Source organism: Phacochoerus africanus, chromosome 16, assembly GCF_016906955.1.
Source record: "Phacochoerus africanus isolate WHEZ1 chromosome 16, ROS_Pafr_v1, whole genome shotgun sequence".
Taxonomy (NCBI): Eukaryota; Metazoa; Chordata; class Mammalia; order Artiodactyla; family Suidae; genus Phacochoerus; species Phacochoerus africanus.
The window spans coordinates 7,903,763-7,929,214 of NC_062559.1; the positions used below are offsets into that span (position 1 = coordinate 7,903,763).

The following is a 25,452-nucleotide window of genomic DNA, read 5'->3' on the forward strand; positions in this document are numbered from 1 at the left end:
GATCCGCCCTAAAAAGACAAAAAAACAAGAACAAAACAAAGAAAAAAAGAAGAAGGAAAGAAGGAAAGAAGAAACATGAAGGTTTACGGTGTTGAAGACGTCCTTGGGGAATACACACTGCAGTTCTTGTAGTTAAAAATTGGAGTCAGTGTTCCTGGTGACACAAAACGTTTGTGCTCTGAGTTTAATGTCCTACCCTGGTCCCAATGGTGTTGTGGTTCCTTGAGAAGGGGTAAAAGGCCCCCAGCTGCATCCAGCGAGCACACATTTCAAACTCAGCATCTTGAAAGAATCCACAGATATCTGCTCCCGTCTGAAAGAAGATGGGATAAAATGGTCCTGTTAGTGATTTCTGAGAGATGGCACCATCTGTCGGTGATGAGGAGTAATGCAGAGGACACTTACATAGGAGATGCCGAAGAGGCTAAACTCCATCATGCCTGCAAGGAGAACCAGAGCTGCGTCAGAGAGGGCCCTGTGGCCTGCCCCTCCTCCTTCCTCAGAGAATCCTTGATCCAAGACCCCCACTCCTCTCCCCACCAGCAGCCCACACACCGATGATAGATTTCCTTAGCTGGTCCCACGCAGCCGTGTTGTCGCCCAGCCAGTGTCCTGACCAGCGGCCAGAAGAGGGGAAGGTGGAGCGGGTGATGATGATCCCTCTCTCTCCCGTCACTTCCTGCACAACTCTGCCCGGAGGGGGACAAGAAGGTGACTTGGGGTGGGGGGACCACAGAGCTCCTCCTCCCTGAGCTCCTGAGCCCGGGGCATGGCGACAAAATGTTTCCTGGGTCACAGAAGGGAGTATGGAAATCTGAGCCATAATGACATCCCCACTGGCTGATTCTAGATGGTGGAGATAATAGTAAAAGTTGCTCCTTTACATAGTGTTTTACAGTGTTTTAGTAAGAGCGCCACAATGTAATAAGCTCACTGGATCACCTAAAAAGAAGAAGCAATCACTAAATCTTGCTATTTATTTACTCAATATGTAGTTTTGTATATTTGGGAAAGAAGAAAGTGAATTCCTTGATAAGGCTTTCCTAAGGATCATTCTTATTAATCACTGACTGAGCACACAAAATGGGAGAGCGCCAAATCCATAGAATACCAGTCAGCTATCCACCAAGATACCCACTCCCCCCCAAAAAAAATCCTAATAAGACATGAGTCACTTTCGTAATGAAGAGCCCTCCAATCCTCCATATTCCCTTATAACTAAGATTATTATAGCATCATCTGCTAACTGCCTGTGTCCCCATGTGTATATCCTCTGCTAGGACGATTAGCCTCTCACTGGCAGCACCATGCCTTATTTAAGTCTGTCCTCCTTCCTATGACCACAGGGTCTGGCTCCATGAACTGCTACATAGTTATAATTAAACACGTCTTAACCCCTGGAAGAGGGAGTGAAAGGAGAAGCAGGGCAACTTCATGAGTCACTGGCTGGCCCTGCAGGCTGGCCCGACTGGAGAAGGGAGGTGAGGGAGGACTCACTCGTAGGTGGGTCTGGTCTGGGACCACCCGTAGAGGCTGTGGACGTCGTAGTGCCGCACGGGGGAGCCGTCAGGCAAGATCTGCTCGCCCTCCATGCACAGGGTCTTGCTGCTCAGGCCACTGTTCCTGGACTCCAAATCTGAGGAGAAAGATCCGGTGAGGTGAAAGCCACCCCTGCCCGATCCTCTTTACCCCTGACCTCTCTTCAAGGCATTGAACTCTGGATCGGAAGGCTACCTTGACCCCTGCTGGCTCCCTCTCCTTCCCAGGGGCATGGAAGCGTGCTCGGCACTGAGCACCAGTGGTACCTGCTGGTGTTTTCAACATCAAGTGCCCTGAAGGGCTCCCCAGGAGAAGGCAGGGGAAGAACGCCCTGCTGACAAACACTCTCCAACCTCAGCTGTTAACATGTACATTATCCCATGTAATTCTTTTTTAACTTATTTTTATGATTTTAATTTTTTCCGATATAGTTGATTTACAGGCTTCTGTCAATTTCCACTGTACAGCAAAGTGACCCAGTCATTCATACACACACACACACACACGCACACACACACGCACACGCACATTCTTTCTCTCACATTATCCTCCATCCTGCTCCATCGCAAGTGACTGGATATAGCTCCCTGTGCTGTACAGCAGGATCTCATTGCTCATCCTCTCCAAAAGCAATAGTTCGCATCTATTAATCCCAGACTTCCAGTCCATCCCATGTAATTCTCATAAATTCTAGTAAGATATAATTATCCTCCTGTTACAGGCTAAAAACCTGAGATTTGGAAATACCAAGTAATCTGCTGAAGGTCAACCAATTCATGGAGAGGAGAATTTCCAGAGCCAAGATACGAACACAAGTATAACATTAAAGTGCATGGACTCCACGACATGGGGAGGCCGTGACTTTCCACCCACTGGTGGTGCAACAAATTCCTGTGGATGGATTTATGTGAGCTTGGAGAGGTAAGAAACTTAGTTGTAGAAGCCTCTGGAGACATCACCAATGTTAAATGTTTTCTGAAAAACAATTTGAGACATTCACCCCAAAGGGCCAATGACTTGCCCACATCAACCTGCGTAAAGTTCTTAGACTGTGTTTGTCTCCCTCCCTCCCCCAAACCAGAGCATCAGTAAGGATGCGCCTGAGCATCAGAATGACCCCCTGGCTCTTGGGCTCTTCCGGGCCTTGCTCCTTGTAGCTGTGGCACTGCCAGTAGAGGAGGCCAAGGGTCCTTACATGGCATGTAGGGAGGGTGGTTCAGAGAGCTGTCCCTGCAGCCTGGAGAAACTGCCCCATTCACAAAACTCGCCGGTTCATTCATATCCTAGAAATGTCAGACACAGATACGTCTCACTTTTAGTTTCTGTTTTCTGGTTTTTTTTTGTTTTTTTTTGTTTTGTCTTTTTAGGGCTTCACCCTCAGCATATGGAAGTTCCCAGGCTAGGGGTCGAATCAGAGCTGCAGCTGCCAGCCTACACCACAGCCACAGCAATGAGGGATCCGAGCTGCGTCTGTGACCTACACCACTGCTCAGAGCAATGCCAGATCCTTAACCCACTGAGTGAGACCAGGGATCTAACCCATGTCCTCATGGATACTAGTCAAGTTCTTAACCTGTTGAGCCACAATGGGAACTCCTGGCTCACTTAAAAAAAAAAAAAAAAAAAAGATTCTCTCCTATCAACTCAGAGACAAGGAAGTAGAGAGTGACCCAGTATTGTAAGTTGACCCAATAAGTTATTTGCCACCCAGTAATGCCATAGATACCAGCCCAGGGGGCTCATCGAATCCAGCTTGCAAAATGTCAGTTAGGTCCTACAGAATGACTGAATGACTGACTGGAGGATTTGGGGAAAAAAAAAACAAAAACAAAAACAACAATCTAAGTGAGTTAGGGTGCGAGGCAGGCTCAGTTCCAAAGATTTCTTGGTAATCACCTTGGAATTTTACAGCAAGAACTTCAGGCAAGGTACAAGGTATGGGGAGTATCAGAACGTTCCACTCCTGATGGGAGGAACTGCAGTTGGATTTGTCCAAAGTCTTTCCTGGATGACTATGAGCCCTCTTGATTAAAGGTCAGTGATACATATGCTTAGCCACAGCAGGACAGAAATACCCCTAGTCACATGTACACAGACACACAGACACACACTTACAATCCACATGCCGTCAAACTTCAAGCTCTTCTCGGGATCCTGTGGATTGGTGTATAGTTCTCTCAGTTCCCTCTTCCACCATGTGATAGTCGAATTACGGAAAAAGTCTGGGAAGGCCACGTAAGCTCGGTATTGCTACAAAAATTAAACATAATTAATTTGTCCCAAACAAACATATGAGACAAAGAACAAGCATTTCCTGAAAGCTTAACTCATGCAAAGCCTTGTACCATGTAATGGTAGTTAAACAGAGTTTAGGTAATGTTCTTGGCTTATTTGAAATACAGTGAGTGCAAAGAAGAGAGATGAGCACAGATTAGACACCTTATTGTGTGGAAGCCATCCACGGACTGTTTTCCTTTTTCTATTGACATGAACGGTAGCCATCACAATGCTGAACTCACTATTTCATCTGTTAGATACCCATCCCTCAACTTCTGTTCTGCAATTTCCTAAGGACTCTTCAATGACAAAGCAGGAGCCATGGAGACTGCAGCTTGAAAGGAAGGGGCAGACACAGATGCACTGACAACAGGTCGGAAAGAAACACCCAGGCAATTCTCCACTAGGAAAAATAGGTGAGAGGCAAGATGGCATTTTATTATATTAGACTGTCCAACTGGTATGCATCTGGGTTTTCTACCTTTTCGGAATCAACTGAAAATTTCAGTTGTGTATCAACTAAACTGAGGAATAAGGAGAAAGTTTCAACTCTCTTTTTTCTTATCTTCAAATAATAAAAACTGTCTTTATTTTAACCTGGAAATTAGACCCAAGGTATAACTCCTGAACTATAACCCTTCTGAGAGTGAGGGCCTTGTTTTATATTATTCTTATTGCCTTTTGTATACTCCCCACCCCCACAACCAACCAGGGCTTAGCTTAGAGCCTGACATAAGATAAAAGCTCAGTGCAAGACTGGGAATTCACACCACTTAGCAATAGCAAATATTCGTAAATTTCTCTATCACCTATGTTGCTTGTTATGAAACTTAAGGATCCTTTCAACATCTCAGTAAATAGGATACTCTATGTTTTTCAGTGCATTTTAAGAGTTAAAAGCTAAAAACAGAGAGGACTCAAATCAATAAAATTAGAAATGAAAAAGGAGAGGTAACAACGGACATCACAGATACACAAAGGATCATAAGAGACTACTATATGCAACTATACGCCAATAAAATGGAAAACCTAGAAGAAATGGACAAATTCTTAGAAAAATACACTCTTCCAAGACTAAACCAAGATGAAATAGAAGAGATGAATGGGCCAATCACAAGAACTGAAATTGAAACTGTGATTTAAAAACTCCCAACAAACAGAAGTCCAGGACCAGATGGCTTCACAGGCGAATTCCATCACACATTTCGAGAAGAGCTAATACCTATCTTTCCGAAACTATTACAAAAAATTGCAGAGGAAGGGACACGCCCAAACTCATTCTATGAGGCCATCATCACCCTGATACCAAAACCAGACAAAGATACCACAAAAAAGAAAATTACAGGTCAATTTCACTGATGAACATAGATGCAGAAATCCCCAACAAAATACTAGCAAACCGCATCCAACAATACATAAAAAGGATTGTACATCATGATCAAGTGGGATTTATCCCAGGGATGCAAGGATTCTTCAATATCCACAAATCAATCAGTGTGATACAGCACATTAATAAACTGAATAATAAAAATCATATGATTCTCTCAATAGATGGAGAAAAAGCCTCTGACAAAATCCAACACCCATTTCTGATAAAAACCCTTCATAAAATGGGCATAAAAGGAACCCACCTCAAGATAATAAAGCCCATGTATGACAAACCCACAGCTAACATCATTCTCAACAGTGAAAAGGTGAAAGAATTCCTGCCAAGATCAGGAACAAGACAAGGATATCCACTCTTGCCACTACTACTCAACATAGTTTTGGAAGTCCTAGCCACGGCAATCAGAGAAGTAAAAGAAAGAAAAGGAATCCAAACTGGAAAGGAAGAAGTAAAACTATCACTATTTGCAGATGATATGATACTATACCTAAAGACTCTACCAGAAAAATGTTAGAGCTCATCAATGACTTTGGCAAAGTCGCAGGATACAAAATTAACACAAAGAAATCTACTGCATTTCTATACACTAACAATGAAAGATCAGAAAGAGAAGTTAGGGAAGCAGTCCGGTTTACCATCACATCCAAAAGAATAAAATACTTAGGAATAAACCCACCTAAAGAGACAGAAGACCTGTACTCTGGAAACTATAAGATGCTGATGAAAGAAATCAAAGATGATACAAACAGATAAGACATACCATGCTCATGGATTGGAAGAGTCAATAGTATCAAAATGACTATTCTACTCAAGGCAATCTATAGATTCAATGCAATCCCTATCAAATTACCAAGGACATTTTTCACAGAACGCGAACAAAATATTTTAAAGTTTGTTTGGAAGCACAAAAGACCCAGAATAACCAAAGACATCCTGAAAAAGAAACACAGAGCTGGAAGAATCAGGCTCCCTGACTTTAGACTATACTACAAAGCTATAGTCATCAAAACTGTATGGTACTGGCACAAAGACAGACATATAGATCAGTGGAACAGGGTAGAAAGGCCAGAATTAAACCCATGCACCTACAGTCAACTACTCTGTGACAAAGGAGGCAAGAATATACAATGGAGCAAAGACAGCCCCTTCAATAAGTGGTGCTGGGAAAACTGGACAGCCACATGGAAAAGAATGAAATTAGAACACTCCCTAACACCATACACAAAAATAAACTCAAAATGGATTATATACCTAGACATAAGACCAGACACTATAAAATTCTTAGAGGAAAACATAGGCCAAACACTCTCCGACATAAATGATAGCAACATCTTCTAAGATCCACCTCTTAGAGTAATGGCAGTAAAAACAAAAATAAACAAATGGGACTTAATTAAACTTAAAAGTTTCTGCACAGCAAAGGAAACCCTAAACAAAATGAAAAGACAACCCACAGAATGGGAGAAAATCTTTGCAAATGAATCGACTGACAAAGGATTAATCTCCAAAATTTACAAACACCATCTGCAGCTCCATACCAAAAAAATGAACAACCCCATCAAAAAATGGCAGAAGATCTAAACAGACAATTCTCCAAGGAAGATACACAGATGGCCAAAAAACACATGAAAAGATGTTCAACATCACTCATTATTAGAGAAATGCAAACCAAAACCCCTGTGAGGTACCACCTTACACCAGCCAGAATGGCCATCATCAAAAAGTCTACAAACAATAAGTGCTGGAGAAGGTGTGGAGAAAAAGGAACCCTATGACACTGTTGGTGGGATTGTAAATTGGTGCAACCACTATGGAAAACAGTATGGAGATGCCTCAGAAAACTAAAAATAGAATTACCATTTGATCTAGCAATCCCACTCCTGGGCATCTATCCAGAGAAAATCATGACTCAAAAACACACATGTACTCCAGTGTTCATTGCAGCACTATATACAATAGCCAAGACATGGAAACAACCTCAATGTCCGTCGACAGAGGAGTAGATAAAGATGTGGTACATATACACAATGGAATATTACTCAGCCATTAAAAGGAAAGAAATAACAGCATTTTTAGCAACATGGATGAACCTAGAAATTATCATGCTAAGTGAAGTCAGCCATATGATGGGACACCAACATCAAATGCTTTCACTGATAATGTGGAATCTGAAAAAAAGGACACGATGAACTTCTTTCCAGAACAGATACTAACTCACAGACTTTGAAAAACTTATGGTTTCCAAAGGAGACAGGTTGAGGGGTGGGGGGATGAAAGAAACAGGCGAGGGTTTGGGATGAAAATGCTATAAAATTTGGTTGTGATGATCATTGTACACTATGAATGTAATAAAATTCATTGAGTAATTTAAAAAAAGAGTTAAAAAGCTAAATGATGCTCATGGCAAGTGTGTAGGGGTGGAGGGAACAACTGAAGGAGGACTCAGTCGAGGGAAACTCTAGTTCTTATACATGACAAAGGCAAGTAGAAACTCTTATGTCTAGATAAAAGGCCAAGAGGAACACAAAGACAAAACTAGAAATGGACCAGTGTACAGGGAGCCAGCTCACAGAGAATTTCAAGGGTAGTGAGCTGCATCATTGAGCATCTCATGAAAGGGAGGCATTCCAAGGATGTCTTTTGGTTAGAAAAGCCAAGGTAGGAACATGGAACCAGCAAAACAGAACCTTTCACTAGAAATGGAGCCCCAGCTCAGGCAGGGTGAGACACAGGGGGCAGAAGAGGGAAATGAGGACTAGAATAAACAGGGTGGTACCCGAATCCCGAAGGGGATACAAGTGAGAAAGCTGACCAGCAGTGATTTACTAACCTCACTAAAGATGCTCTGAGGACTCTCACCCATGAAATTAAAAAGGTATTGGCTCTGCCTCACTCCTGTCTGTGGAATTCCTCCTTATTGCTTTTGCCCTCATTTTCCCTGGTCCTCAGCTCATGATGTGTCCACCTGCATGTCTGGCCCATGGGTACTTATCACAGTTCACTGTGTGCCACCAAAATGCGATTCCTAGACTCTACGTCAAACCTACTGTATTAAATCTCTGAGTTCCAGATCTGGAAACCTACTTTTCATGGGCTTCCCGCTCCTAGTTGGTTGGTTGGTTGGTTGGTTGGCTAGTTGGTGTTCTACTACCCTCGGTCAAGCCTGGACATCAGTAGCCTCATGCTCACCAACTGCATCACGTGGGTCTTATTAATATAAATAGTTATAATTATTCTACCTACTGAAAATGTCTTAAACACTACCTGATAGATGCCCTGACCTCCTGATGATGCATGTCTCATCAAGGCACAACTGGCATTTAGGGTAGAATTCTTGATGGAAAACCCCCTGCAATCAGAATTATGTGCATCCCTGGACACTGCTCACTAAATGCCACTTGATGCTTCCCTTGTGATAACCAAAACTGCCCCCACAGATTCCCAAACGCCCTTGAGGTGTCAGGGCTGCCTTTAATGGCTGATAAGTTGTGGTGCTCATATAGTGGTGGTCAATGCCTGGATTGCTAAAGTAGCTCCTATCCCCAGCATAACGATTAAAAAGTCATAGCACTAGGAGTTCCCATTGTGGCACGGGAGAAACAAATCTGACTAGTAACCATGAGGTTGCAGGTTCAATCCCTGGCCCTGCTCAGTGGGTTAAGGGTGTGGTGTTGCCGTGAGCTGTGGTATAGGTTGCAGACACGGCTTGGATCCTGCGTTGCTATGGCTATGGTGTAGGCCAGCAACTGTAGGTCCAATTTGACCCCTAGCCTGGGAACTTCCATGTGCTGTGAGTGTGGCCTAAATAGTGCCCCCCCCAAAAAAAAATTCATAGCATCAATATATCTATGTATGACTGGGTCACTTTGCTGTACAGCAGAAATTGACAGAACATTGTAAATCAACTATAATAGAAAAAAATAAAAATCTTAAAAATAAATAAATAAATAAAAGTCATAGCACTGGCATAAAACAGGCACAAACACCAACGGAACAGAATAGAAAGCCTAGAAATAAACTCACACATATGTAGTCAATTAGTCTTTGACAAGGGTGCCAAGAACACAAAGAAGGAAGATAATCTTCTGTAAATAGTTTAGAAAAACATGGATATCCATGCGAGAAAGAATTAAACTGGACCCCTATTTTATACTGTTCACAAAATTAATCTGATAAAATTGGTAAATGTTAAGACCTGAAACCATAAAACTCCTGGAAGAAACCACAGGGTAAAACTCCTTGATATTGGTCTTGGCGATGATTTTGTTGGATCTGACACCAAAAGCATAAGCCACACCAGCAAAAAGAAAGGAGTGGGACTACATCAAACTAAAACGCTTCTGCGCAGTAAACAATAAAAAATAAATAAAAGGCAACCTATAGAAGGGGAGAAAATATTTGCAAATAAGATACCTGATAAAAGTTAATATCCAAAATACATAAGGAACTTATATAACTCGATAGCACAAAAACAAACTGATTTAAAAATGGATAAAGGCCTGAATAGACATATTTCCAAAGAAGACACACGAATAGCCCACAGGTACACGGGAAGGTTCTCAGCATCACTGACCATCGGGTAATGGCAAGTCAAAACCACAATGAGATATCATCTCACTTTTGTTAGGATGGCTTTAACGAAAAAGATGAGAGATGACAAGTGTTGGCAAGGACATGAAGAAAAGGGAACCCTCATGCACTGTTGGTGGGAATGTAAATTGGTATAGCCATTACGGAAAATAGCATGGAGTTTCCTCAATAAAAAAAAAATAGAACTAGCGTGTGATCCAGCAGTCTCACTTCTAAGTATATATCCTGAAGGAAACAAAAATCCATATCTTGAAGCAGTATCTATGCTCCCATGTTCATTGCAGCATTATTCACAATAGCCAAGATGTTGAAATAACCTAAGTGTCGGTCCACAGATGCATGGATAATGTATATACTATTCAGCTATGAGAAAGAAGGAAACCCTGCCATTTTCCACTACATGGATAAACCTAGAAGGCATTATGCCACTTGAAATAAGCCAGAAAAAGACAAATACAAAACTTATATGTGGAATCTGAAAAAAAAAAAATTGAACTCTTAGAGACAGAAGGTAGAATGGTGGTTACCAGGTGCTAGGGGGTAGGGAAACGAGTGCATGCTGGTAAAAGCTTGCAAGTCTTCATTTGTAAGATAAGTTCTTAGGATCCAAAGAACAGCATGGTAACTATAGTTAACATTGTATTGTATACTTAACAGTTGCCACGAGAGTAGCTCTTAAGCATTCTGACCACCCACATACACAATCGGTATACGAGATGAGGGATGCACTGATTAACCTGATTCTGGTAATCATTTCACAATATATATGTACACTAAATCATCACATCATATACTTTAAACATACAAAATTTTCTTTGTCAGTTATACTTCAGTTAAGCTGGGAGAAAAATACGGTAGAATAAAATCAATCAATCAATCAAAGTCAAGGAGTCTATGACCCTGTACTGCTCTAGCAGATCCTATGTCCATGTGGGCTGCCTGGACCACCAAACTACAAGGCATCTTTTGTAAGAATCAACAGAGATCACAGGAAGCTAGGTCCTCTGCCTTGGATCCTCATCTGAGATCCATGACAAGTTTTAACATATGGCTGGAAACTAGGAGGTAGGTGCCAAGCTGAGAAATCCAAGAAGGATGGGGGGATTGATAAGAGTAAAGATGGGGGGAGGCTGCCCATGATAAAAAGATGTACAGAGAAAAGTATCCAATCACTAAAGACAGGGGTTGGAGTCTGTTTAAAAGGAAAACTCAAGGCAACAACAACCACAAAAGCAACAATAATAAAAACAACAGTAAATACATCAATTCAGGCAAAAGATAGGGTTTCTTAGAGGTGCCATTCTAAGAAATTTCATGGATGTTGGGAATCTGACAGCCTTGGATTTGAAATTACCACTCTGTCAGCTAAGACCATGCACACAAGTACCTTAAACTTTCTGAGTCTTAGTTATGCAAAGATTATAATACCCATCTGCCAAATGGGGTAAAATATTACACATAAGGTGATTGGCACACAGGCAGACAATTCCCTCACATTGCCCATGCCCATGGCACAGGGATGGATGGCCAGTATCCTGAGTACGGCTGCGCCTTCCTGGCAGCCTAACTTCACCCAACATCCACAAATGGTCTTTTACCTCCACTTGACTGTCCCAGTCAAGAGATGAGTTTACAACGATATCAGGAAAATCAGGCCAGACCTGTGGAGAGAAAAACATTCAAAAGCAATGTGCTAAGTGATTTTTCTCACAGTATTTCCCAAAACACTATAAACCACACCCAAAGGGTGATAATACTTTGATTTTCTTGTAGGACTGATCTAGAGATAAGTGGATTCCACAATACACTTTCACGCCTTAAAAATTCCTTGATGGTGTTGACAAACACTGATTGAAAAAAATGAACACTTCTGACCTCAGAGTCCAAATGGAAAAGGCAAAAGAAAAAAAAAGTGCAAAAACACTACAGCTCCCACCCCCAGGCTGGGGATTTTAGGGCATCCCTGCTAAGAGCCTTACCTTTCCCCAGACAATGCTCCCATCACTTGGATATTTGATGAAGACATCATCTTCCACACCCCGCGTGAACGGCAGGTAGGGTTTTGTCTCGTTACCAGAAATGGCTGGGTCCTGAAATCAAAGCACAGGTCAGGTGAGAAAACCAAAGCCAGAGAATGACCTGGGACAGAGAGAAACAGAGAGAGAGAGAGAGAGAGAGAGAGAGAGAGAGAGAGAGAGAGAGAGAGAGAGAGAGAGAGAGAGAGAGAGAGAGAGCATTCCTCAAAAGGGAAGGCGCCAGCTTCCACCTGAGCTGTAGAGCTTCTGTGAATCTGGGAAAATACACCTTTCTTACTGAATCTCAGTTTCTCTGCTCATGGTGTGGAAGGAAACACAGTACAAAGCTTCCTCCACCAAAGCCCATCCATTCCTCCAGGCGGACTCCTTTCATGCACACAGGACTAACCAGAATGAGGATGACCCGCATGCCGTTGGCCTTCATGCGGTTAATCAGAGCTGGAAATCCATCAAACTTGGGGCTGAGGGTGAAGTCCAGCTGCCGCTCCATGTAGTCGATGTCCGAGTACTGCACGTCCTGGAGGAGGACAAAGGAAACTCGCAAAGTCCAGGTTCCAGATAAGAACAATGATGCTCTAACCAATGGTGAATTTCAGTGGCATCTTTTTGATTCTTTCAAATCCCACTTCGGTTATTCATTAGGTATTAGGTTCTGGAAAATTCAACTGATTTTCAAATTTTCAGTTGTGAAATACAAAAATAAAACTAAATTAGCAAAAAAAATAGGATGATAATGCCAACCTGGCAGGGCTACAGGCATGAATGAAAACAGCAGGTGAGAAAGTGCTTTGCAAAGGGCCAGTATAAGGGTTGATTGTGTCACCTCCCCCAAGAGGCTGCCGCTGGCATCAGTGGTTCAGAATCAGAGAAAATAACATAAACTATCCAGTACTAATACAGCATGGATAGTAAATCCACTAAAAACAAAACAAAAGCACATGTAATTGCTTTAGAAACCAATCCTAGAGGTTGTCAGACACAGATGTCTAATTAAGAACAAAATATTGCATGTTATTGAAATTAAAGATTCATGAAGAAGCTAAAATAGAGCTAAGGAAAAGAAAACAATTCAGCATTGACGTTTGCACAGTGGGGTCTCATTCCACAGCTGACTGGCATGCGTGTTTCGTAGGGCAGGTTATGTATCTCCTAACAGTGAGACTCATCATACAAATATAGACTCTCAGGTGTACAGAAGCATCATTTTCTCAAAATATTCATTGTTGCTAGCAATCCTAACATAATTTATATATTTTCCCTTATATCATTAAAACATGAACATCAAAAAAAGAATAAAATATTTCATGCATACTTTCCATTAATAGGAACAATTTTACACAATAGAAAAGCAAGAGAATAAAACTGGATCTGTAAATGGTTTATGGAACCACTTCTCTACTGAGTGGACCTCCTTGTCTTCAACCGAAGGCAGAGTTTGTTTCCCTATGTTTTTCCTCTGGAAAGCAGTCAAGATCCCTACATACAACCAGGAATTAACACAAAGCTGTGTGAACACCGGGCTTCAACACTGGAAAAACATTGGAATTGAGGTTTTATCTATATTCACGATGGTCTGACTGAATTTGGGTCAATTTCTTTTAAGTTAAACTACCGGTTGAGCAACCTTTTATTTCTATGGTACCAAGGATGTTTTTGGCCAGAGGTTGTGAAGTCACGCGAAAGGAACGGAAGCATGGTGTAGCAGAAGAGCCCTACAACTGGCCCAATGTCCCCCTCCTTTGGCAAATCACTGTGACTCTTCAGGTTGGGGACAATGACTCCCCCCAACCTCCGTATTACTGGGTAGGGGTGAGGCTGAGTGTGATATTGTATGAGAAAGTACTTAGCTATTTTACAGAACTTGATGAAAATCAGACAAACGGATCCAAAAATAGAGATAAACGGGGTTTGGCTGTGGGGTCCTAGGGCCGGCACGCCACAGACTGACAACGTACATAGGGGATCTGGGCAGCCACCATATCATCATACAAGCTGGCAATCTCAGAGTCGTTCTCGTATCCATAGCGACACAGCTGAAAACCCAAGGACCAGTAAGGAACCATCACTGGCCGACCGATCAACTAGAAAATAAACAGAAAATTTAATCCTTAAAAAGAAGAATCTGGATTAAAGTTGTACACAAAGAAATAAGAGTATTTTTCCGGTGTCCCCAGTTAGATAATCAACAAATTCAAATCCAGAGAGAAACTAAAAGGATGCAGAGCCACTGGGATAACTTGAAGAAAGCGTCCTGCTAGACTTGACCTCTCCCTAGGAGTTTTAAGAATATCTGATTTTACTCTGATTTCCTAGTGGCAGTCTGGTTTATGGGTTAAGACCACAGAAGCTACATGCCTGGGTTACCTTATAGGCTCCAATCTCTGCTGGCTATGACTCTGGGTAAAGCTAAATAACCTGTTGTATACCCATTTCTACCCTTATAAATTGAGGATAATAATGCATTTATTTCATAGTGATTTTGTGAAGACTAGATGAGTTAACGTATGTAAAGTGCTTTTACATGTGGTAAGTAATATATCAGTGACATACAATAAGTTTATATTACTGTATATCAGTGATATATACTGGTATATATTAAAACAAATATGATAAGTGTTTGTTGCTGCTGCCAAAACAACTGTCATGACCACTATGACCACAATTACCACCCTCACCACCACCACCACCGTCATTACTATCATTGCCACCATCGCCCTCACCACCACCCTCACCACCACCACCATTATCATTGCCACCAACACTCTCACCATCACCGCCACCTCACCACCACCACCCTTACCACCACCACCACCCTCACCACCACCATCATCACCACCACCCTCACCACCACCCTCACCACCACTCTCACCACCCCCCCCACCACCATCATCATCACCACCCTCACCACCACCACCACCGTCACTATCATTGCCACCACCGCCCTCACCACCACCACCACCACCCAGACCACCACCACCACTCTCACCCTCACCACCACCATCATCACCGCCACCCTCACCACCACCACCACCATCATTATTATCATTGCCACCAACACTCTCACCCACCCCCACCCCCCCACCATCATCATCACCACTCTCACCACCACCACCCTCACCACCACCACCACCGTCATTACTATCATTGCCACCATTGCCCTCACCACCACCACCACCCTCACCACCACCCTCAATAGCCTCACCTCCAGCACCATCATCACCACCACCTTTACCACCATCACTATTACCATTGCCACCGCTAACTACCCTCAGTGGTACCACTACTACATATAATCTTCAATGCTTTGGGAAGCTATTTAATGGTTATTGGGATGTATTTATTGCTCCTTATTCTATAACCTACCTGTTTCCCCAAAAGACCAACGATTCCAGTTATCATTTGAGAATTAGATAATGTGCTGTATAAATGATTGATAACCAATGAATTCCTACCTCAGTGTACTGCTGAGTGACAAGCTCTGGAGTTGGCCCCAACAGCACATAGAAGTCCAGAATTCCTCCTGTGGTACGGTAAGTCAAGGCAGGCAGGGGCTGGAAGGTCACATCTGGAAATGCAGGAAAATATCAGTTAAAGTGAAAACCTTCAAGGGAGAAATCACCCCTGAAATTCAAACGCTCTCCCTCTTAAGAGTATTGAGAGAAGGTATGTTGTACTCTTTCTACACAGAATTTTAAAAGTTAAGGGAAAGTCTGCAGAGTCCCAGGCCTGGATTGTTTTCCTCTTGATGAGTTAATTATCTTATTATATGTTTTGTCATTCTATTCTTTTAAAAATTTTAACCATTTTATTTTAGAATAGTTTTGAGACTCACAAGAAGTTGCAAAAATAGTACTAAGTGTTCTCTTGGACACCTCACCCAGCTTCCTCCAATGATGACATACTTTTTTTTTTTTTTGGTCTTTTGCCTTTTCGAGGGCCGCACCTGGAGGTTCCCAGGTTAGCAGTCTAATTGGGGCTACAGCTGCCAGCCTACATCAGAGCCATAGCAACACCAGATCCGAGCTGAGTCTGCAACCTACACCACAGCTCACGGCAATGACAGACCCTCAACCCACTGAGTGAGGCCAGGGATCGAACCCGAAATCTCATGGTTCCTAGTCGGATTCATTTCCGCTGCACCACGATGGGAACTCCCAATGGTAACATCTTACATAACCCTTGTACATTGTCAAAACCAAGAAATTGACATTGATGTAATACTGTTATAGCTCAAGGATGGACTTTATTCAGACTTCACTGGTTTTTACAAGCATGCTTTTTAACCCCACCTCCTGATTTTCCACTTCTTTTCCAATATACCTCACCCTTGTACCCCCAGAGTGTGTGCTCTGACCCTCTGCTTCATCACAAATTCAAACTGTAGAAGTGACTCCCACTGGCTGACCTGCAGGACATATAGGACTTGCTTGGCTTTGCTATCCCTTCTCACATTGTTTATGCCAAATAAGAGTTGAGTTAATTCTTGTTACTACATGTTAGTGAACTCAAATAAACAAAAAGGCTAAACAGAATGGAGAATAAAAAACAAAAAACACTGTCTACGAGATGATAATTTTGACTTCGGGATGACGTGGTCAAACACATTCTCAAGTTCCTCAAGAATGACTCACAATGGAGTTCCCATCGTGGCGCAGTGGTTAACGAATCCGACTAGGAACCATGAGGTTGCAGGTTCGATCCCTGGCCTCGCTCAGATTCCTGGCCTCGCTCAGTGGGTTGAGGATCTGGCGTTGCCGTGAGCTGTGGTGTAGTTTGCAGATGCGCTCGGATCCTGCGTTGCTGTGGTTCTGGTGTAGGCCAGCAGCTCCAATTGAACTCTTAGCCTGGGAACCTCCATATGCCACAGGTTCGGCCCTAGTAAAGACAAAAAAAAAAAAAAAAAAAGAATGACTCACAAAAATAAGGGGAGATGCCGGCATCATCTTACCCATGGCGTTGCTGTTCAGCAGGAGCACTCCATGGGCATTGCCGTCTTCCTCCAGTGCCATGTAGTAGGGGTGAACACCGTAGGAATTCTTCTTGTACTGGGAGAGCCAGGGGGAGAAGTGGCAGAAGGTTAAAAGACACTGTGCCATGTGCGGCAATATGGGTGCAATTAGAGATTATCATACTAAGTGAAGTCAGAAAGACAGGTGCCATATGAGATCACTTATACATGGAATCTAAACAATGCCACAAATGAACCTATCTACAAAACAGAAACAGACTCACAGACGTGGAGAAGAGACTTGTGGTTGCCAAGGGGGAGGGAGTGGGATGGACTGGGAGGTTGGGGTTGGTAGGTGCAAATGATTACATTTAGAATGCAGGGGCAATGAGGTCCCGCTGTACAGCACAGGGAACTACATCAGATCTCTTGGGATGGAGCATGACGGAGGATAGTGTGAGAAGACTGTGTGAGTATGTATGCCTGGGTCACTTTGCTGTACAGCAGAAATGGGCACAGCATGGTCAATCAACTATAATTTTTAAAAAATTTAACTAAAAACAAACAAAAATGATATCTTGGCTGAAAAAGAAGCTCAACTATTGATGGATAAGATGTGTCTAGTCTTCTCTGTGAAATAAACTAAACACATCAGAAACAAAGAAGCCTGAGGATCGGCCCGCTTGTCTAAAAGCAGAACGTGATCATCTACAGAGTCTGGGAAGATGGCGCATGACGTGTGCAGAGTGTGGGTGGACAGAGGCAAAGACCCAGGCCCCAAATGCTCGGCCCTCACCCCTGGGGGTTGGTCTCGAGAAAACATCCCCCACGTGTGCCAGTTCAAGTTTCTTCGAAAGGCTGTGTGCTCCGTTTCCCCAAAGCCGTAGAGGTACTGGGAGGGCAGGCGTGTGGAGATTTGGATGAACATGTCATTGAAGGTGAAGCCAAGGAGCTGAGAGTCCCAACTGCAACACAAAAGGGTATGTTTGGAGAAGAAATGGGCTGTTTAATGGCTTTCTGGGGGAAATTGACCTCTTGACTTCCTCCCCCCACCCAGAACCCTGTTAACCTCCCACACAAAACATAAAGTCTATGAGATTAAAATAATCATAGACGCCCTTGCTGCAAACCCAGGTGCCCCCTGCTTTGTTCTATTTCCCCCTATTGCTGCCTCCTTCCAGGGGTCCCTCCAGAAGGCCAGGTCCAGTCACATCCACCAGCTGCCACCACTTCAGAGCAGCCCTAGTTTCACTTTTGCTCCCCCTACAGTCCATTTTCTACATAGCATCCAGTGTGACTTGTTTTTTTTTTTGTCTTTTTGTCTTTTTGACATTTCTAGGGCCACTCCTGTGGCAAATGGAGGTTTCCAGGCTAGAGGTCTAATCCGAGCTGTAGCCGCCGGCCTACACAACAGCAACACTGGATCCCAGCCGCGTCTGCAACCTATACCGCAGCTTATGGCAATGCTGGATCCTTAACCCACTGAGCAAGGGCAATGATCAAACCCGAAACCTCATGGTTTCTAGTCGGATTCATTAACCACTGAGCCACAGCAGGAACTCCAGCATCCAGTGTGATATTTTTTTAAAGTATCTCATATCCTGTCGCAGCCCTGTTTACAATTTTTCTGTGATTCCTCACTAAAACGTCTCATGACATCTGTCATCAAGGCCTTTCCTGATCTGAAGCACCTACACCCCAGCCTCAGCTCCCCCCCTCACCTCCTTACTTACCGTACTACTCTATGGATTCTGTCCCACCCGCCCCGCCTCCAATACGGCAAGCTTGCTCCTGTTTCATAGCCTGTGAAGTGACTACCCAATCTGTCTGAAGTGTTCTTCCCCTTCCCCCCAATCACCACATGGGAGCTCCTTCTCCTCAACCAGGTCCTATTTCAAACATCACCTCCTTGGAGAGACCGACTCAGATCACTGTATCAAAAGCATAACTTTCCCTTAAGTATCAATGATGTTTTCTTACCAAGCAGCTGGCACAAACTAAACCTCCATATAGCTTAACTTAGATTATTTTGTTATCTCCTTATTATTTGTGTCATAAAAAGAGAGTCCTCCTCTTCTATAAGCACCTCATATGAAGAAGGTACCCCACGCATTTGTCCATTGGATGAACTGCCTCGGGAATTTCTCCCAGGGCACTCAAGATTTTTCACAAGAGCAGACCTGAGGGAGATAATGTCCTCATGGATCTGGAAATGGATAGTGTGTTTCTTTGAGCAGGATATCCCCAAGGACAAGGGACCCGGCAGTGAAGCTACAGGGAACCACCCGTTCCAAATCAGACTTAGGAGCCACTTACATTACGGTGCCTGTACTCTTCCGGCGGATTTCAATCCCAAATGGATTCTTCTTAATGAGGACATCATACAGGCGGCTCTCAGAGGTGCCAGATGGAACCCTGGGTATGTTGAGAGGAACTGGCACTTCATACCGGTTGTTGCTGGGATCATAAATCTAGGGCCAGAGGAAATCGATTTTAGGCGAGGATAGTACTCTTGAAACTCACGCCCTTAGCTGAACCGTGATGTCTTCGACAAAAAGTCTGAACGCCGCATTTGTCTTCTTTAAGCTTATGATGCTGGAAATGTCATTAACAAATCAAAGAACAGTGCAGATTGTCCTTTTTTTTTGGTCTTTTCTAGGGCTGCTTCCCGTGGCTCATGGAGGTTCCCAGGCCAGGGGTCTAATCAGAACTGTAGCCACCAGCCTACGCCAGGGCCAGAGCAACGTGGGATCTGAGCTGCATCTTCGACCTACACCACAGCTCACAGCAACGCTGGATCCTTAACCCACTGAGCAGGGTCAGGGATTGAACCCGAAACCTCATGGTTCCTAGTCGGATTCGTTAACCACTGCGCCACGACGGGAACTCCCAGATTGTCCATTTTTATCTGGGTCTTTCAGGTCACATTTTTAAAGCCTCCAGTATAGTAACACATTCCTTTGATAGTGGTTCTTTCTTGGAAAGTCAGTATAGTAACACATTCCTTTGATAGTGGTTCTTTCTTGGAAAGTCAGTCTGGAATTTATGAATATATTCTTCATTATTTTGTGTGTGGGTATATGAATGTATGTGAATACCTGAAAAGTTTTCTGAATTGAAAAAAATCCCCCTCCAAAAAAACCATGAACTCTACTTAATATAATTATAGATGGTCGGGCTAAAAATGGGGTCTAAACTGATTCATTGAGTACTTGCTACCTTCTTGCCTGATACTGTACTAGACCCTAGGATTATTAAACTAAGGCATGGTTATTGTTTTTAAGAAATTCACATGCTAATAGGCAGTGAAACAGAGGTGCCCCCAACACCTGAGTGATGCCTATTAGTGTCGAGCTGTATAAAGGCATTGTGAGATTATAAAGAAGGAAATGTCTAATGATGTTTCTGCAAGACTGGCATGGCTTCGTGAGGGGGAAAGGCTGAGCCTTAAAAGCTTTGCAGCCGTTAACCAAGCACAGAAAGCAAACCAAGTCGTTCCTGGCAGAGAAAGGTGCGGCTCTCAAAAAGACAAATGACCAAAAAAAAAAAAAAAAAAACCAACTAAAAATAAAAACAGCCCATCATTTGTCCTTAGATGTAATTAAATCACGAGGGGAAGATATCACTATATTCGTGGAGCTACTTCACATCCATCCCAAATTTCATGTCCCCAAACTGAACTTTATCACTTTATGTTGAGCTATGTTGCCCAAACCTTTTCAGTGTTCCCATCTCAGTTAATGTCACCGCCATCCATGAGAGGCACAATCCACAAACACAGTCATCTTCTTGATGCGTCCTTCTCACTCATCAGCTGCTTGGAATCAGTCATCAGATCCCAGATAATGCTACTTGTCATTTTCTTGAAGATGTCCACCTCTCCATCTTGTTTCTGTACCTGGTCTAAACTCAATCCCTCATCTGGATTACCTAACCGTCTCTTCTATTTTTTTTGTCTTTTTGTCTCTTCAGGGCCACACTTGCGGCATACGGAGGTTCCCAGGCTAGGGGTCTAATCAGAGCTACAGCTGCCAGCCTACACCACAGCCACAACAACGCAGGATCCAAGCTGCGTCTGCAACCTATGCCATAGCTCACGGCACCACCAGATCCTTAACCCACCGAGTGAGGCCAGGGGTCGGACCTGCAACCTCGTGATTCCTAGTCGGATTCGTTTCCACTGCGCCACAGTGGGAACTCCACTAACTGTCTCTTTTTTATCCCTCTTGTCTTCCCAACCACTTTCCTTATGGTAGACACACCGATCTTTTCGAAATGCAGTGTAGAACAGACCTGACTGTCCTACTCGTGGTTTCCAGTTATTCTCAGGATGAGGATCTCGTGTACTGCAGCGTGCCGAACTTAGAAGAGCAAACTCATTTCAGGGTTCTGTTACCTGGATGAGCCGAAAGCAATGGAACTGAATAGTGTCGAGTCAGGACTGGATACATATCCTAGAAACACGTACCTTAAACTGCAGCATGTTCTCCTTATGGTAGGTCACACTCAGACGGAGGGAGTTCACGGGTACCGAGGGCAAAGCGGAGGCATACAGAGAAGACTTTAAGGAGACAGCAGCTGTGGCCCCAAATGAGTCATACTGAACATCACTGACAGAGTACAGCTCATTGATAAAATAGCAATAAGGGGCTCCAGAAGTGGCTGCCTGCAAAGTAAAGCCAAATAAAGCTCAGTATGAGTCCTGGGATTATTAAATATAAAGGGGGCTAGAAAAGGAAGTTTGCAGGGAGATGAAGATAAAATGACTCATTTTCTTATATACTCTTTGGTTGGTGACATACCTTATTTTATTTTTATTTTTTGTCTTTTGAGGACTGTACCCGCGGCATATGGAGGTTCCCAGGCTAGGAGTCTAATCAGAGCTGTAGCCGCGGGTCTATACCACAGCCACAGCAACGAAGGATCCAAGCCGTGTCTGCGACCTACAGCACAGCTCATGGCAATGCCAGATCCTTAACCCACTGAGCAAGGCCAAGGATTGAACCCGCAACCTCACGGTTTCTAGTCAGATTTGTTTCTGCTGCACCACGATGGGAACTCCAGGTGATGTAACTTTAAATTCCCTGTCTACATGCAAAGTATTTATTAAAAAAACAAAACACAAACTTCCACTTCTGTCCCTACATACTCCTCATATCCAGCTAAAAACTCCGGTTGCTTTGGAGGTCCATCTTTCCATGGATTTTAAGTATTGATGTCGGGACTGGTGCTCTGCTCATCAAACTCTAGATGAAGTAGAGAGGATTTATTTTCATGTCCATTAACATGTCAGCATCGTTACCTCCCAGGCGCAGCCACGGGCAACACAGTTCTCTTCAGAAGCACCCGTCTCATCAGGATAACAGTCTATTTTTTCTTCATCCCTTATCTTCGCACCCCACTCCACTGTGTAATTTTTTCCCAGCTCAAGTTCAATTTCTGTGATAAGGGCCACCTGTAAGAATGGGGAAATATGCAGGAAATGCATCCTCAGGACAAAGGCCCTGAAAGAACTGAAACTTCCTTTAGAAAAGAAAATAGACATTAGACCAGAGTGTCAACAATCCAAGTGACATGAGGTGGAGCTTACACGGAGAGTGACAGGGGGCAGGGATCTATCCAGTAACCACAGGGCAAATGTCACGATTCTATCAGAATCGTGTACCTGACATTTTGAAAAGAATCGGGCCAACGAAAAATTTCTGTAACCCCCCCTTTTCCTTTCTCCCCCAACTCCTCTTCCTTATATTGTCAGGAAGGCTTTCCTCTACAATCTCTTCGGAGCAGAGCACCCCAGAGGACCCAGTGTCACCCCAAATTGAGCTCGAATTCTATGCACTGTGACATAGGGACCTAGCACCCTCCAGCTTCCAGCAGAGCTAAGGGAGCAGAAGGTTTTTCTTTTTTCCCACAGAGCATGGTGGTGGGGAATCCATAACGTTTTTGTTGAGATAGGAAGGGATAAAAATGAATTTGGAACAGAAAGGGGTAGAGATTCTTTTCCCACTGAATTTAAATTGGGCAGAATTTAAGATTTCCCATATGTAGGGTTGCCTGTCCCCTTCCCAATAGTTCCATGTGTAAAAACTGTTTCCTACAATGTAAATTCAAATAATAAAAGAATTCCTGTGGTCATATATTAATTATTTATCAAACATTTAGTTTATTTTTATATGTGCATCCTTCAAATGGCTTGCACTTTCCTGTACACGTAGCCAGCCATATAATTATTTCTTTTTTTTTCTTTTTTTGGCCCCCACAGTATGCAGAAGTTCCCAGGCCAGGGATCAAACTCGCACCACAGCAGTGACTGAGCCACAGCCGTGACAATGCTGCATCCTTAATCTGCCAAGCCATCAGGGAATGCCATACAATTCTTTTTTTTTTTTTTTTTTGATGCTGAAACCCGGGACACACAATTCTTTATTTCTAACCCTATAATGTATGCATCCATAATGTATGATGTCAGGACAAAAATGTCAAATGCCACCTATATACCTTGTAGGAGAGGACCAAGTTCACTTGTTTTCCCCAAATTTGGAAGGTCCCTCACAAACCAGCCATTCCCAATCCCAAATTACTTGGAGAACCTCTGGGAAGAGGTGTTTGGGGAAAGGATTCTGTATAATGCTAAGATTTGGGGGGAACTGATTACAATGTGTTCAGAAATATCAGGTCTCATTACTATTGCTGAAAAATTATTTTATTATTGTCATCTAAGTAAGTAAGTATCCATTGGCTACGCTTATCAAATGCTTTGACTTAAAATATTTCCTAAAAATATGTATTGGGGTGAGAATCTAAGCTTAATTCTGTACAGAAAAAAAAAGTACCTCAAAAGTTTTATTACCAGGAATTCCCACCTGCCACCTGAATGAACCCTTCTAGCATCAGTCAGCAGCTTTCAGACCCACTTTTCCTATAATCTTGTTCCCCACACTCCTGACTTTGTTCTCCTTCTGTCCCAGTGAGAAAGGCAGAAGAATGAGGGGAAAATAAAGGAATAAACAGGAACAGACCAGTTTAATCTCACTCCAGATTCTCAGCATCTCCTTGTTCATCCTCCTCTGGCCCCCTCTTTATTTTTTCTATCCTAACCCTCTGACTTCCTCGCCCTCATCTTCAGAGTGTGCTCTGCTCCCTCAGAAACCCATGTAACCATGGCAAGAAGGAACCTCATAAGCTATGAAGAATTCTTGATAAACTATCTCAAAAGTGGGGTTTTACCTGTAGGTTAGAATCATAAGTCACATTAGGAGAAACTTGAACTGGGATATCATTTTGTTTCACTATAACGTTGCTAGGTTCCTGGGTCCCGAGGATTTTAATCTCTTTAAATACTAAGTTATTGGGGTCTGTGTAGGTTGAATGCAAAATCTTCACATCCAGGCGGTTCTGCAAAACAATTAAGCACAAAGGTCTGCCTTGAAAACACAGATTCTCAAGTCACTCAAATATTTCATCCTATGTCATTTACATCTGGAATCTAATATATGGCACAAATGAACCTTTCCACAGAAAAGAAACTCATGGACTTGGGGAAAAGACTTGAGGTTGCCAAGAGGGAGGGGGAGGGAGTGGGATGGACTGGGAATCCGAGGCTAACAGATGCAGACTATTGCATTTGGAGTGGATGAGCAATGAGATCCTGCTGCATAGCACTGGGAACCATGTCTAGTCACTTGTGATGGAGCATGATGAGAAAAAGAACACATATACGTGTGTGTGTGTGTGAGACTGGGTCACTTTGCTATACAGTAGAAAACTGACAGAACACTGTAAAGCAACTATAATGGAAAAAATAAAAATCACTAAAAAAATAAGATCAAATATTTCATCCTAGACCAGATACTCCAAACTGCTCTGAATGCCTCTTAGCTATCTCTACTAATATATGCTAAGTAAAAACTTATTTTCCCCCCAAGGGGAGGAAAAAAAAAGTATATGTAGAGAAATACATACAGACATAGAGAAAAGTTTTTAAAACTTCATTTAAAAATATTGACTGCTTTGATTTATCCACATCATTGTTTCTTTCTACTGATATGGATGATTCAGTTATTGGGTTTTAAGTCATAAACTGAAATGGGTTCACCTCTTGTCATAAAGGCTTGGTCATAAATGAAGCTATAAATATAATTACACAACTACACAGACACACATGAGCTAACGGTCAGCCAAAAACTTGAGACACATAAAAATAAACTACTTACTTGGGTGACAGAAAACTCACACAAGAGATAAACTTTATTGGCCACAGTATCTGAAAGTGAGAGAAAAGCAAGTTAGACTCTGGCCTGCCCACGACAGAGGAGGAGATTTCATCGTGCTCCCTGAAGCCACACGTTGAGAAGGCCAAGACTGATAGATAGCCTCCAAGGCCAAGCCATTGTCCTCCCTCTTCCTTCCGGCCTTAACCTTGAGAAGGACCCCTTCCAAGTGAATCTATTTCCTAAGCTTGAGCCACAGAATGGTCAGTATGTTGGAGAGAGAAAAATGGGCTAAGATGCCCGGCTAGATCCAGGCATACCAGAAAAGTGTATTCTCAGTATCTCACTCGAATGGGTGTGTTTTACCTACTATCCACATTTGTTCATAAGTATTTGGGGGGAAGAGATGTATACTGAAAGGCAGAAACAGTCTTGAAAGTATCTCTCTCGGGTGCCTGTTGACAC

At 43.0% G+C, this 25,452-nt stretch overlaps 1 protein-coding gene across 1 annotated transcript in view; it reads right to left on the reverse strand.

Annotated features, from left to right (window-relative positions):
• MGAM (maltase-glucoamylase) overlaps nt 1-25,452 on the reverse strand; it is a 102,233-nt gene that overhangs the window by 18,709 nt on the left and 58,072 nt on the right. The window contains exons 23-40 of the mRNA XM_047763395.1: nt 24,991-25,040; nt 24,005-24,172; nt 22,080-22,232; nt 21,246-21,443; nt 19,094-19,248; nt 17,574-17,742; nt 16,778-16,874; nt 15,282-15,394; nt 13,785-13,910; nt 12,218-12,346; nt 11,773-11,883; nt 11,392-11,454; nt 3,655-3,789; nt 2,735-2,822; nt 1,498-1,636; nt 556-689; nt 406-440; nt 197-313 (exon numbers count right to left, since the gene is read on the reverse strand). Of these exons, the coding sequence (XP_047619351.1) occupies nt 197-313; nt 406-440; nt 556-689; nt 1,498-1,636; nt 2,735-2,822; nt 3,655-3,789; nt 11,392-11,454; nt 11,773-11,883; nt 12,218-12,346; nt 13,785-13,910; nt 15,282-15,394; nt 16,778-16,874; nt 17,574-17,742; nt 19,094-19,248; nt 21,246-21,443; nt 22,080-22,232; nt 24,005-24,172; nt 24,991-25,040 (2,180 nt within the window). The remainder of the gene's footprint in view (nt 1-196; nt 314-405; nt 441-555; nt 690-1,497; nt 1,637-2,734; nt 2,823-3,654; nt 3,790-11,391; nt 11,455-11,772; nt 11,884-12,217; nt 12,347-13,784; nt 13,911-15,281; nt 15,395-16,777; nt 16,875-17,573; nt 17,743-19,093; nt 19,249-21,245; nt 21,444-22,079; nt 22,233-24,004; nt 24,173-24,990; nt 25,041-25,452) is intronic.